The sequence below is a fragment of the Arachis ipaensis genome, chromosome B07, assembly GCF_000816755.2.
Source record: "Arachis ipaensis cultivar K30076 chromosome B07, Araip1.1, whole genome shotgun sequence".
NCBI lineage: Eukaryota > Viridiplantae > Streptophyta > Magnoliopsida > Fabales > Fabaceae > Arachis > Arachis ipaensis.
Window position 1 is genome coordinate 7,268,701 of NC_029791.2, and position 12,735 is coordinate 7,281,435.

A 12,735-nucleotide genomic window follows, 5' to 3' on the forward strand; every position below is an offset into this window, starting at 1 on the left:
GAAAGCCACTTGTTGTCCACAAGACCAAAATTAATTAAACTCTCTCTGGTGTATTCAAAATGTCTGATTTATAGGTACTATAATATGAAGTGGTGATCCAGAATTCCAAATAGATTGGAACCCATATATGACGGTCTGCATAGAGATCTGCATAATACACCCAAACACAGACTATAAATACACCCGATAAAAAATTAAATTTACACCTCTACTGCAGATTTTAACCCAACACTACCTGAAAGCCACTTGTTGTTCACAAGACCAAAATTAATTAAACTCTCTCTGGTGTATTCAAAATGTCTGATTTATAGGTACTATAATATGAAGTGGTGATCCAGATAGATTGGAACTCATATATGACGGTCTGCATAGAGATCTGCATAATACACCCAAACACAGACTATAAATATACCCGATAAAAAATACACCTCACACCTCTACTGCAGATTTTAACCCAACACTACCTGAAAGCCACTTGTTGTCCACAAGACCAAAATTAATTAAACTCTCTATTCAAAATGGATTTATAGGTACTATAATATGAAGTGGTGATCCAGAATTCCAAATAGATTGGAACCCATATATGACGGTCTGCATAGAGATCTGCATAATACACCCAAACACAGACTATAAATACACCCGATAAAAAATTAAATTTACACCTCTGCTGCAGATTTTAACCCAACACTACCTGAAAGCCACTTGTTGTTCACAAGACCAAAATTAATTAAACTCTCTCTGGTGTATTCAAAATGTCTGATTTATAGGTACTATAATATGAAGTGGTGATCCAAATAGATTGGAACCCATATATGACGGTCTGCATAGAGATCTGCATAATACACCCAAACACAGACTATAAATACACCTAATAAAAAATTAAATTTACACCTCTGCTGCAGATTTTAACCCAACACTACCTGAATTATGCTTGTTGTCCACAAGACCAAAATTAATTAAACTCTCTCTGGTGTATTCAAAATGTCTGATTTACAGGTACTATAATATGAAGTGGTGATCCAGAATTCCAAATAGATTGGAACCCATATATGACGGTCTGCATAGAGATCTGCATAATACACCCAAACACAGACTATAAATACACCCGATAAAAAATTAAATTTACACCTCTGCTGCAGATTTTAACCCAACACTACCTGAAAGCCACTTGTTGTCCACAAGACCAAAATTTAGCAGAAAATCATTCCAATTCCTATCAAATGAGTCTTTGCTATGAGGTTTCATTTTTCCTCTTTGCTACATGTAATCAATTGATTCTTAATCTCGTTTTCCTTCCTATTTGTGCTCCACTTCGTCCTGATTCAGCTGATAATCTGAGGTTGAATCATCTATTATCTTCAAAACGAGTTCAAACTTTGATTTCAGAAACCAGAAAATCGAAAAGAAAACGAAACTGGAGTTACAGAGAGAAGAACTAACGTCAATGACGAAGAACAAACCAATGAGAAAGGAGAAGAAAAGAACGATCGAAAAACCAGGGGAAGACGCGCGAGAAGAAGAACGATGAAATTTGGAAAGAAGGAAAACAAAGAAGGAAACAAATCTTTTAAATTTGGTAGTTATACAAACGCAGGATCTTTGTATAGCGCGTGTAAGTGACGTAAGAGTTGCAACGCGTTTTAGTGGATTAGACGTTAATGAACTTGTAATAGTTACAGGCCCTAATCGCTTGTATATTGAGCTTTCCCCATAATTTAATCAAGCATCATAAACAATAATTATTTAGCAATTTTTGATAAAACTTTCTTTTAATACTATAGCCAATCAAACTCTATATCCTAATCAAAATTACTCATTGACATGAGATGATGACGTGGCAATTTACGATTGGACGAGACACGTTGGCACACGCAGAGTCCCTCAGGAACGAAGGCGTTTTATTACTGTCGTTGGTTTTCTTCTTCGCTGCGCTGATTCAGTTCCGAAGAGAGTGATCGAAAACATAAACAGAGAATGACAAAGTTTCAATCTTTCGTTTTTGTTGTTGTTTCTGCGCTGGTTTTAATCTTCCAATCATGCCCTTTTGCTGATGCACTCTATGGGCCATCATCACCTGTGGTTCAGCTCAATCCATCAAACTTCAAGTCCAAGGTGAATTCAAAATTCTTCCAAAGTTCAATATTTGAACCCTTTAAGCCCTTGATCCCACTGTTTTTCCAAATGGGTATTGCTTTGAAACTTCAAATTTTGCATCTTTTTAGTTGAAAATCATCTTAGATTGCTAAACATATATGTAAATTGGATAATATTGGAAGCCTTTAAGCCCTTGATCCCAGTGTTTTTCCAAATGGATATTGCTTTAACACTTCAAATTTTGTATCTTTTTAGTTGAAAATCATATGGGCGTTATGATCCCCTCTCTTCCTATAGTATTTTATTTAATTTATTATTTTATTTTTCCCATTAGTGAATGTAGTAGTAAAATGAATTTAATTTTGGCATACAAAATCTTTATAATGTTAGTTGGATTGATGATTTTTTCTTGCAAGCAAATGTTGTTGGGATTTCAATTTGGTAGCTGAAAACTCATTGGGAGTTGTTCCGTTGTTGTATCACAATGTTGTTAAGTTCCTTCATCAGAATGTATGTCAGTTTCGCCTTAGGTGGATGAAATATTGTGTTTTTACTATTTCATTGATATTGTTATGAGTTACCTTTTATTTATCCAGTTAATCATTAGAATTTATGGTTACTATTTGAATATTTGCAGGTTCTTAATTCAAATGGAGTTGTTCTAGTTGAATTCTTTGCTCCTTGGTGTGGCCATTGTCAAGCTCTAACTCCTACATGGGAGAAGGCAGCTAATGTGTTAAAGGGTGTAGCTACTGTGGCAGCACTTGATGCTAATGCTCACCAATCTCTCGCTCAGGTTACTCATTGTTCATTTCTCCATAGCTTCCATTTTAGGTTTGATGAAATGATGTCATCTTTTTAATAAATAAGATATGATGCCTTTGTTTTTCATTTCTTGCAGTAAGTCTTTTTCTGGCATATGAACTTGCTATAATGCATGTTTTACAATTCCTATACTATGTATGTTAATGAGTGCCTTTTATACATCATCAATGTCTTTGTACTATTTAAAATGTGATTAACTAGACCTCTCAGCACTTGCCATTTTGCATATTTGATCGAAGAACCTAGTGCACAAGAATTAAAATGTTTTAAATTTTAAAGTTTTACTTCCTATGGTTTAACACTACTCTTTGTATGTAAAGTTTTAAAAAAAAAAAATCTTTGTTGCATTGTTCTTGTGAATTTTCTTGATGAGATAAGTGAGTATGCCCTTGGAGATTCTTTATTATCCTCTTCCTTTCTTTTGCATAACATCTGATTGTTCGCAATTGGAAATCTTATGGGGTTAGGATGTCATTTTTTGGATATTTTCTTCATTTCTAATGATAAGTTTATGTTGACAGTTCAAAGAAATTAAATTTGTGTCTTGTGCTATTTCAAATCACTTTTAGGAATATGGGATTAAAGGATTTCCAACCATAAAGGTGTTTGCACCTGGAAAGCCTCCAGTCGATTACCAAGGAGCAAGAGATGTCAAACCAATCGCAGAGTTTGCACTTAAACAGGTTTGTTGGAATCTCTTCTTGGTTGTTCTCGTATTTTTGGCAAAAGAAAAAAAAATTACCATTTATGTCATATTGGACTTTGGGCAGACTAGATAGATAGCTTGTGTGTTCGATAAACCCTATTTCTATGGAATATATCTAACAATATCTCATTATAGGAACAGGTTGAGACAAACTTCAAGCAGACTAAGAGACTATTTAAACTAGTTTTCCTTAAACACTTTCAAAATTCAAACTAGTTCTCAGAGTTGCCAAACTGCCCCTATAAATAATTTCTGTATGTTCAGGTAAAGCAACTTTTGAAAGATCGGTTGGATGGAAAGTCAACAGGAGGATCAAGTGAAAAGAAAGAAGAAACCAACGCTTCAGTAGAATTGAACTCCCGCAACTTCGACGAATTGGTTATCAAAAGTAAAGAACTTTGGATTGTGGAGTTTTTTGCACCTTGGTAAGTGTTACCTATGCTTTAAAAATATTCCATACATAGATATCATTATATATAACCTCGCCGAACCTGAGGTATTTATACCTTTTTATCCGTAGTTCTGATAAAATCTATTGTCATTTCTCTCTTAAAGGTGTGGCCACTGCAAAAGATTGGCTCCTGAGTGGAAGAAGGCGGCCAATAACCTCAAGGGGAAGGTTAACTTGGGTCATGTTGACTGTGATGCCGAGAAGGTAAGAATACACAATACGTAACTAATAATACACCCTGAATTCCATAATATCTTTCAATATGGAAATTCAGTACATTCATAACTCAATGTATAAATTATGAAGACACCAAATTACAATTGATTTATGGAACGGACGGGAGTAAGAACTAGTGACTCTTAAATTCATCATTGATCAGAGGAAAAGATTTGTATTTTCCTCTTAAATTTCTTTTGTTCTGATGGGGTGGTTGTTCTCAGTCCCTAATGAGCAGGTTCAAAGTTCAAGGGTTCCCAACTATCTTGGTATTTGGTGCTGATAAAGATAGTCCAGCCCCTTATGAGGGTGCAAGAACTGCTGCAGCCATCGAATCGTTTGCCCTAGAGCAGCTAGAAACAAATGTTGCTCCCCCAGAAGTGACGGAGCTACATGGTCCAGTAAGTGGTTTCCTTTCCATCTTTACTTGATTTTGGGATTTTTAGTTTGAATGAGATCAATGATGTACCATAAGCCTTGTTTATATAGGATGTTATGGAAGAGAAATGTGGTTCTGCCGCAATCTGTTTTGTCGCCTTCCTTCCCGACATCTTGGATTCCAAGGCAGAGGGAAGAAACAGATACATTCAACAGCTATTATCAGTTGCGGAAAAATTCAAAAGGAGCCCCTACAGGTAAGTAAAGAAGGGTTGGCTTTTGCTTTTCATCCATCCGTTAACTGCACCTTGTGAGAAATCTTTTCATGTCAAAAATTGTTTGTTAATTCCATCCATGTTTAAAAGCTATAATATGGATTTAATTTTTGGTGGCTACTCATGTGAAGATGTCTTCATGCGAAGATGATAACTAAAATATTGACATATTATGTTAAACAGTTTAGTCAAACATGTCAAATCATCTAACAGTTCTCATTTATCATCTTCACGGATATCTTCATGTCAGATGTCATTTTAACTTTTTATGTATTGGCAGTGTAATTTTACATACTTTCAGTCATGTAGTGTCACATCAATGGAAGTGTTTGACTTAACTATCCACCAACTTTAAATTCTTACAAATGCAAACATCTGAATAACAACCAAGTCCGGTATGAATCAGACAATGTCATGGTATTATATTATAGTTAATATTTATTGATTTTTTTCCTCTCTGAATTTGTGTTTTCAACAGCTATGTGTGGGCAGCTGCTGGTAAGCAGCCAGATCTTGAGAAGCATGTCGGCGTTGGCGGCTATGGTTATCCAGCCTTGGTGGCCCTCAACCTCAAGAAAGCTGTATATGCTCCTCTCAAGAGCGCTTATGAGCATGACCACATTGTGTAAGTTTCTTCTAATTTTAGCCTAAAATAACAAACACTAAGAACTCCTTCTAATGAAATGAAAAAGTATTTGAATATTCGTGGGTTTCTTTTTGTCTCCAGTGAATTCGTGAAAGAAGCCGGCCAAGGCGGCAAAGGCAATTTGCCACTTGGAGGCACCCCAACCATTGTAAAAACAGAACCATGGGATGGGAAAGATGGAGAGATAATGGAGGAGGATGAATTTTCACTTGAGGAGCTCATGGGGGAAGATTCCTCAAACAAGGATGAACTGTGATGAAATCAGGAAGGGAATTCATACAGAATTTGAGGTTCCAAGTCACAACCGATTTTGAAGTTAGAGCCTTGGAGGCAATGTTAGTCTACCAGGGTCATTGTTTCCATGATGATTAGAGAGTCACCTTGAAGGAATATAGATTGTTGTCATGATGTTGTGCTGACTGTTCTTTTTCATGTTCCAATCCAAAGACCAATTGGTGATATTTTGAGGAGCATAAAATCTGATATTCAATGGAACATATTGAGAAAATCTTGTGTTTTGGTAATATAAACAGTGCCAAGGTTAACCTCTGTTATTTTTAGATAAATTATACTGATTTTAGTAAAAATTAGTCATATCAAACCCACATCTTGCTTTGTCATACATATTAAGAGGAAAGAATTAGCATAGTATTCTATAGAATATAAGAATAAGAATAATAAATATGTTGCATAACTTAAATCACTACATATTTGTGATTTATTTACATACTCGAAAAAATACGTCAATGGCGGCTTCGTTGGGCTTTCTTATAATTTGGACATATTATTTAAGAATCAATCTATCAGGTATAGAATTACACAGTTATGATTTATTTACATCTAATTGAATTGAATTTAATTAAAGAAAAAACTTCTAGCAAATACAAATAAAGAAAGCACAAGTATATATACATCATAAGAGATAAGTATTTTTTGGTGACATAAGAGATAAGTATATATACATATCTAATATACTAAAATCTCAATAAAGGTTGGTATAATTTACTTATATTTTATTACCTTGTGTAAAAGATAAATAAGCTAACTGTTATCAAACCATCTGCATTCATTTAATAAAATAAAGTAATTGCAACATAAAATAAAACCAAATGCTAATGCCAAACCCTTTGATATAGATATTAAAACTGGTTACACTAGAATTCGCTATCTCCAAAATTTCAACCATGAAAGTTTATGTACCTACATCTATAAACATTACATGCAAAAACCTACACAACCAAGTACCTTGTGCTTCCTAATTCTAATGCACTCTCCAGTCTTGAAATTTGGAGGGAGCATCTCTGGAATTCTAATCTTTTAATCCTGTCTATTATTGTTTCTATTTGGTTCTGAATTTTGTGGGAATCAGGATGAATTCTAAAAGTTAGCATTGTGTATCTTCCATAAACAATCTCTTCTTAAAGGTGAGTCTGTAAATATGGCTTTGATGAAATCTTCCACCTACAAAGAGATTACCAACAAAAATGTAAGAAACATAACAAGTTGCGACAACAAATTAAGAAGCTTATATCAAACTTGGTTCCAATATTTTTAGTTCTATAACAATGACTAAGATTGTAAAAGAAACGACAATAGTTATTTCCCTTTCTTTTCTTTTTCTTTCTATTTTTATGGTGAAGCACTGGATAAAAAAAATAGTTGTTTGAGAATTTTATTTCAAGATTGAAAACTTCATCCAGTCTATATTTAGAAATTTCAAAAGTTATATTTAGTTATAAAATTACAAAAAACTCAGATGATTAACCGTTGGAAGGTTCTGTCTTAAATTATGATCATGGCAAAAGTTTCAAAGCATCTAACAAAGGGAATAAAATTTATAGTCGCAAGTGATGAAGTCATTGATCATTATACCTCAGTTATCGTAAAGCCACAAGAGATCAGTTCTTTATTCTCCCAAGATGCTGTAATCGATTTTAAAGGCATATCTAACAATTCTGAGGCACATGAAAGATGAAGAAATTAGTTTTGAAGAGATGAGCTAGTGATAGATAATCAAACATAACTTCTAATCAAATAATTAAGTATATGACGGAACATGCCTGATAGTTTGCGGATTTTACTTAAAGATGGTATAAGGTTATCAAGAGATTCTCCAGAGAACTCGTGCGATTTCTGATCCATGGCGGCCAGGGAGTTGAATAAAGGTGATAGGTTTTCCAGCATTAAATGGATTAGTCTTTGTAGCTGGAAATGTGAGCGGAATTTATTAGACCAACTTCCGAAACATCAATGGCACAATTACAAGCATTACTTCATAAACTCGAGGTATAGAGTATAGACTCTACCTGTAAAGTCTCATCTGCTGCCATGTCATCTAAGAGGAGTATATCTCTTGCAATTCTTGAGAAAACCGACTCTATGACTGTACTCATGCTTTTCCGGTAAGTTGAAGGAAGCAAGAGTGGCTCCCATATGATACGTACTTTCTCCAGGATGAACACAACCTAAACAAGACACCCAGCTTCATGTCATTTATGAAAATTAGATGAAATCAGCTTGTAGCTTGCAAGAATAAGGAATGGAAGAAAAGCAGGAAAAATGAAAAACCTATAGGTTAATAAATGATCATCCACACATTATACTGGCAAGAAAATTTACCTGCTCTATGCTGAATTTAGCTGACTCAAATTCTTTCATCTGATGGGTATTTTGAAATCCATCAGCACCATCTATGGCCTATAAAACAATGTGTAAAAGGCTGTGAGTAAAACATAACTTCATGGATATGAAATATCCCTACAGATGAACAGGGATTGTAACAGAGTCAGTACCTCCTTCAAGTTGTAAATAACACGATGAACTTGTCTCTGCAGTATTCCTTCTGCCAAAAGCTGAAACCTTGGAGCCAAATCAACAAAGACAGCATGCTCTTTCAAGGAGCTTGGAAAGTCTGTTCGATACTGAGACAACAGCATCCAAATGAATAAGCCATGGAAAACCAACCAACCAATATATAAAATACATAAGGTATACATTGCATATCCATATCAACTATTTCATGTGATTTGAAAAACAGAGCCAGTAATGTAAGCAAATATTTCAACCTACTATCAAAATAATCCATGTGAAGACGAAAATCAGGGGGAACAAAAAAATATCCCTTTTGATTAAAAATGTTATGAATTTACTTCATCTTTAGTTAATGTTATGAATTCACTTCACCTTTAGTTATTGAAGTATGTTTACCTCAAATGCAAGACCAAGTATCTCTTGTGAAAGATAAAGACAGTCATTATGCATCAGAACAGCTACTTGATTGATGCCATCTAGCTGCCTCTCTAGCTTCACAAGTCAAAATAGAACTTATTACTGTGAGGCCAAAGCATAAGATGAAATTGAACAGTCAAATACAGTGACAACTGAGAACTCCGAAGTGACACTAACATCATAACCACAATAAGCATATCCGCCAATATATATATATAGTAACATTTGACATTGGACATAAAATTGTTCGTCTTTCATAAAATTCACCCTATAAAGTAACTGATTGAAGAAAACTAGCATGGACTGACCTTGACAGGGACAACAACCTCATAGAGGAGTATAGCATCTCTAGCTGCACGATAAAATTCCAATGCAACTCTTGTAGATGACAGACAAACATCCTGAAAATTAATAATTCATTTATTAATGTGAAACTAATTGTAGGTCAACTAACTGAAAATATTTATATGAATGCAATTTAAGTAACCTTACACTAAAAGTATGATCATACTAATAATTGCATGAAAGATGAATATATTAACAAATCATGCACTTCACCATCTCCTGGTATGTTATCAAATCAAATCATTCAAAGTCTTTGCAATCTAAGTTCAGTACTACAAAATTACTCATTTAAATCTTCCAACATCATGGATTCCACCAGGGAAAAATTGTTATTGGAATTTAGATTTCCTTTCTCCATCATGTCACGCAATGTACTTCCAGCAATATTCTTTTTGAAAAAAAAAATAAAAAAGAAAATACAATTCTTTTTTAGAATACCTGCAGAGTCTGATGAACTAGCTCCATCAATTGTTTGGCTGCTTTGGATACTAAACACCTTTCTGACAAGAAAAGCAAATCAACCACATGGCTGGATGATTGCATAGAAGCTCCATCATTCTTCCCAATGGAACCCTTCCTTGTATACTCCTGTAGCAACACTCTCCATCAATAACTAGAAGATTGAAATAGCAACAGAACAATTCGCCCCAGTCTGGAAACTCACTTGAGGTATGGAAAAGTCACACTCTAGGAGCAGATTTCTAGCCTTTGACATGATCTCGGTCTTTTTCTTGTGTGCAAAGTGAACCTCAACATCATCAGCAAACTTGCTCAGTCTGCTATCATTGTCATCCGATGCGGAGATGAACTTAAGGTCTTTTAAAGCAGATTCAAATTCAATTGTACATTTGACGATTTTCTGAAAGTCGGGAAGTTTTGATGCATCTGTTGGTACAACCTGAAACCAGACACCTAGAGTGACTATCTGCAAGTGTTAAATACTCGCTTACGCCATGGTTCTTAGAAACTGAAAGTGAAACTATCAATGAAATAATTGCCCTAGTTCATAATATAGCCCAAGGATATGGTCAATTCATCAAGTATGATTTCATTGATTGGGATTAATTACTTCTGAGCTTGCATATCAAGAAGTAATAACTAGGTTCAATCCAATTGTCAACTGAAAACAATTAGTATTCAACTCTTAGAATAGTTTCAACTTTCAATGCATGGATACAGTCTCGGTTCAATCAGGATTCATATAAATAGAGCTTACAGGCTAACCTTTGAAAGAAAGCTGGATATTATCAACTCTGCTATCCTTGGCCATGTCGACCTTCCAAAACACCGGATCCAAGAATCATTCTGGAAGCAAATGCTCCTGTAAATGAATTTGATAAACAGCAAAATCCCTGAATAAAGCAATTCCCCAGCAACATCTTCATGCTGAAAATGGAAATCATATATTTAGAAACAAACTAGCAGTGTAATTTACAATGCTTCAATTGAGTCTAGAATAAAACCAAAAGCACACTTACGTAAAGAAACAAAGTAAAAAATACACACACACACACACGCAGGCGCACTTGCGCACAAAAAGACAATAATCATGAAATGGGTAAATCATCAAGTTGATACCAATACTGTGCAGAACATTACATTTACCTTATTATCTGGAGATGGAACTAGCTTCAGTACAGCTGATTCAGGATTCAGTTCCTCTATAAATGAAAGAGGTTGCCCATGTTTTACAAATGGATTCATAACATGCTTGATCATCAAATCAGCAACTTTAGCAAGCCCATACTCTAGAATACCAACTGCCTACAAATTGCCTTAAGTGAGAGGAAGCAATAGCACAAATAGATAAACCTGAGCTTATCAAATTTAAAATTTACATAACCGCAGTAATGAAATTTGCACAAAAATAAAAGGAGATCAATTAACTTACATCCATTGCCTCCAGAACTGTTTGTAGCTGAACCCCAGTCAGATTCTCAACTTGTAAGTGATATCTAACTTCAACTTGATTCAAGTCCTCATCAAATCGCACAGACTTTTCCATTAACTTCAAAAGGACCTCTTGAATCTACAAACCCAAACCGAATTCCTCTAAAACAATCACAAACTAAATAAAAATCACAAATTATCCAAACGTCATTACTATCACAGAAATAATAGGAATTGATTATATGGGTAAACCTAATTACACCTGTACTTAGTCTCTGCTCGGAGCAAAGACATAATGATGAAACAATGCAACACATAACATCCATGAATATTTGTCTCTGCTCATTTTAACATTTTCATGCACCAACACTGATCCATTCACTTCACTCTATCTTCATATGAATTAAAAGATTCTCAGCATCTCTAACCAGTCAAAATAAACATTCAACATGAACGAATCATTAAACGTAATTCTTTTATACCTCATCAAAGCACTGAAACCATTCCTTCCGCAAAAATCCATACACCAATGGCTCTCCATCCTCAACACCACCATTACCATTACCAACATTTCCACTAACCCTAAGCGCCACCTTCAGCTCCTTCAACCCTTCAGCAGCGAAGCCAAACCGTCCATTCCTTAACGCTTCCCTAACACTCTCCAACATCTCATTCGCCGCAAGAATTGTCCTCACCAACCCTAACAGCTCCCTCTTCACCCTCAGCTCCTCCCTCTTCTCCCTAATCTCCGCCACAACCTCGCGCACCTCGGCATCGATCATCTGGTCGGAGATGAGCTTGAGGACTCCGGCGAGGTCGTCGGAGAGAAGCTGGGACTGGGAAACGGCGTCATTGGCCACAGAAAAGAGTGACTCGAAGTTGTCGCGGTGGGAGAGGATGTAGGATTGGACCTTGGATCGGATCTGAAGGGAATGCGATTCTAGTCGCTGGATGAGGAGGCGGAGATCCGGTGCGGAGAGCGGCGTTGTTGGATCGGAGAGGTCGTGCGCCGAGAGGAGATCTCGGACGTTGATCGCGTCGAAGATCGAGTCCATCGGACGGTTGAAAGAGAGGGAGAGGTGGATTGAGGGTGCAGGTAGCTGCAGTTGGATAAAATGGAGGCGTACGGTGGTGATAGTTAACGTGCGCCTTCGTTTGGTGATGTTTGGGGTGAGAGCTAACGTGCGCTCTGGGAGTGACGAGTGATGAGTGATGGATGAGAGTTGAGACTGGTTAACTGAGTTTGGACTTCATGGACTGTAACGTGGGTCGTTGTTCTTGTGTGCCCGACCCGGTCCATAAATGGATCCGGATCTTCAATTGTGATTTCTATTTAAGAGTAAAATGACAATTAAGTCTATGACTATGAGGATATCGCGTTCGGACAATTTAGCCCCTGAAAAAAAAAATAACAAAAAGATCAAGAAAATGAAACGTGGACACGTTATATTTTTCCGTTAATAAAACTAACGGTATTTCTGACGTAAACTGTTAATGTGTTAAGGTGTTCATTAAATATTACAGTGGAATTACTCTGAATAGGGAGACCAAATTAGTCCTTATATGTTGTTTGGATTTAAAATGCTTTAAAATTCTAATTTTTCAAAATCCCCAATTATTCACTCTGAAACCAAACCCTAGTACGACACATAATGAATAGCACTGAAAGTTTCAGAAACAC

General features: G+C 35.8%; 2 protein-coding genes across 3 annotated transcripts; one reads left to right on the top strand and one right to left on the bottom strand.

The window, feature by feature from the left end:
- LOC107609266 (protein disulfide isomerase-like 2-3) lies at nucleotides 1,892-6,157 on the top strand. The gene is made up of 9 exons (XM_016311152.2): nucleotides 1,892-2,112; nucleotides 2,732-2,890; nucleotides 3,489-3,602; nucleotides 3,890-4,050; nucleotides 4,181-4,280; nucleotides 4,517-4,693; nucleotides 4,782-4,927; nucleotides 5,424-5,570; nucleotides 5,673-6,157. Exons 1-9 carry the CDS (start codon nucleotides 1,975-1,977, stop codon nucleotides 5,845-5,847), a joined length of 1,317 nt encoding a protein of 438 aa, XP_016166638.1. The 5' UTR covers nucleotides 1,892-1,974; the 3' UTR covers nucleotides 5,848-6,157.
- LOC107609287 (centromere/kinetochore protein zw10 homolog) lies at nucleotides 6,692-12,287 on the bottom strand. 2 transcript variants are annotated; one of them, XM_016311173.2, is made up of 14 exons: nucleotides 11,537-12,286; nucleotides 11,056-11,193; nucleotides 10,770-10,928; nucleotides 10,389-10,550; nucleotides 9,829-10,062; nucleotides 9,603-9,752; nucleotides 9,128-9,220; nucleotides 8,799-8,894; nucleotides 8,384-8,512; nucleotides 8,211-8,288; nucleotides 7,898-8,056; nucleotides 7,652-7,796; nucleotides 7,464-7,546; nucleotides 6,692-7,052 (listed from the first exon to the last, which is right to left on the bottom strand). In XM_016311173.2, the coding sequence occupies exons 1-14, from the start codon at nucleotides 12,107-12,109 to the stop codon at nucleotides 6,969-6,971; spliced, it is 2,283 nt and encodes a 760-aa protein (XP_016166659.1). In that variant the 5' UTR covers nucleotides 12,110-12,286; the 3' UTR covers nucleotides 6,692-6,968. The 2 variants fall into 2 exon arrangements, with proteins under 2 accessions (XP_016166659.1, XP_016166660.1); XM_016311174.2 differs by lacking the exon at nucleotides 10,770-10,928 and having other exon boundaries at nucleotides 11,537-12,287.

What these genes read in the sequence shown, in the direction of transcription:
- LOC107609266 (XM_016311152.2), top strand. Translation starts at nt 1,975, where the DNA reads ATGACAAAGTTTCAATCTTTCGTTTTTGTTGTTGTTTCTGCGCTGGTT. An exon ending in GTGGAGTTTTTTGCACCTTG is followed by an intron (nt 4,051 to 4,180) that starts GTAAGTGTTACC and finishes TCTCTCTTAAAG; the next exon opens with GTGTGGCCACTGCAAAAGAT. An exon ending in TATGAGCATGACCACATTGT is followed by an intron (nt 5,571 to 5,672) that starts GTAAGTTTCTTC and finishes TTTTGTCTCCAG; the next exon opens with TGAATTCGTGAAAGAAGCCG.
- LOC107609287 (XM_016311173.2), bottom strand. Translation starts at nt 12,109, where the DNA reads ATGGACTCGATCTTCGACGCGATCAACGTCCGAGATCTCCTCTCGGCG. An exon ending in CTAAATTCAGCATAGAGCAG is followed by an intron (nt 8,057 to 8,210) that starts GTAAATTTTCTT and finishes TGTCTTGTTTAG; the next exon opens with GTTGTGTTCATCCTGGAGAA. An exon ending in CAGCAGATGAGACTTTACAG is followed by an intron (nt 7,797 to 7,897) that starts GTAGAGTCTATA and finishes TCACATTTCCAG; the next exon opens with CTACAAAGACTAATCCATTT.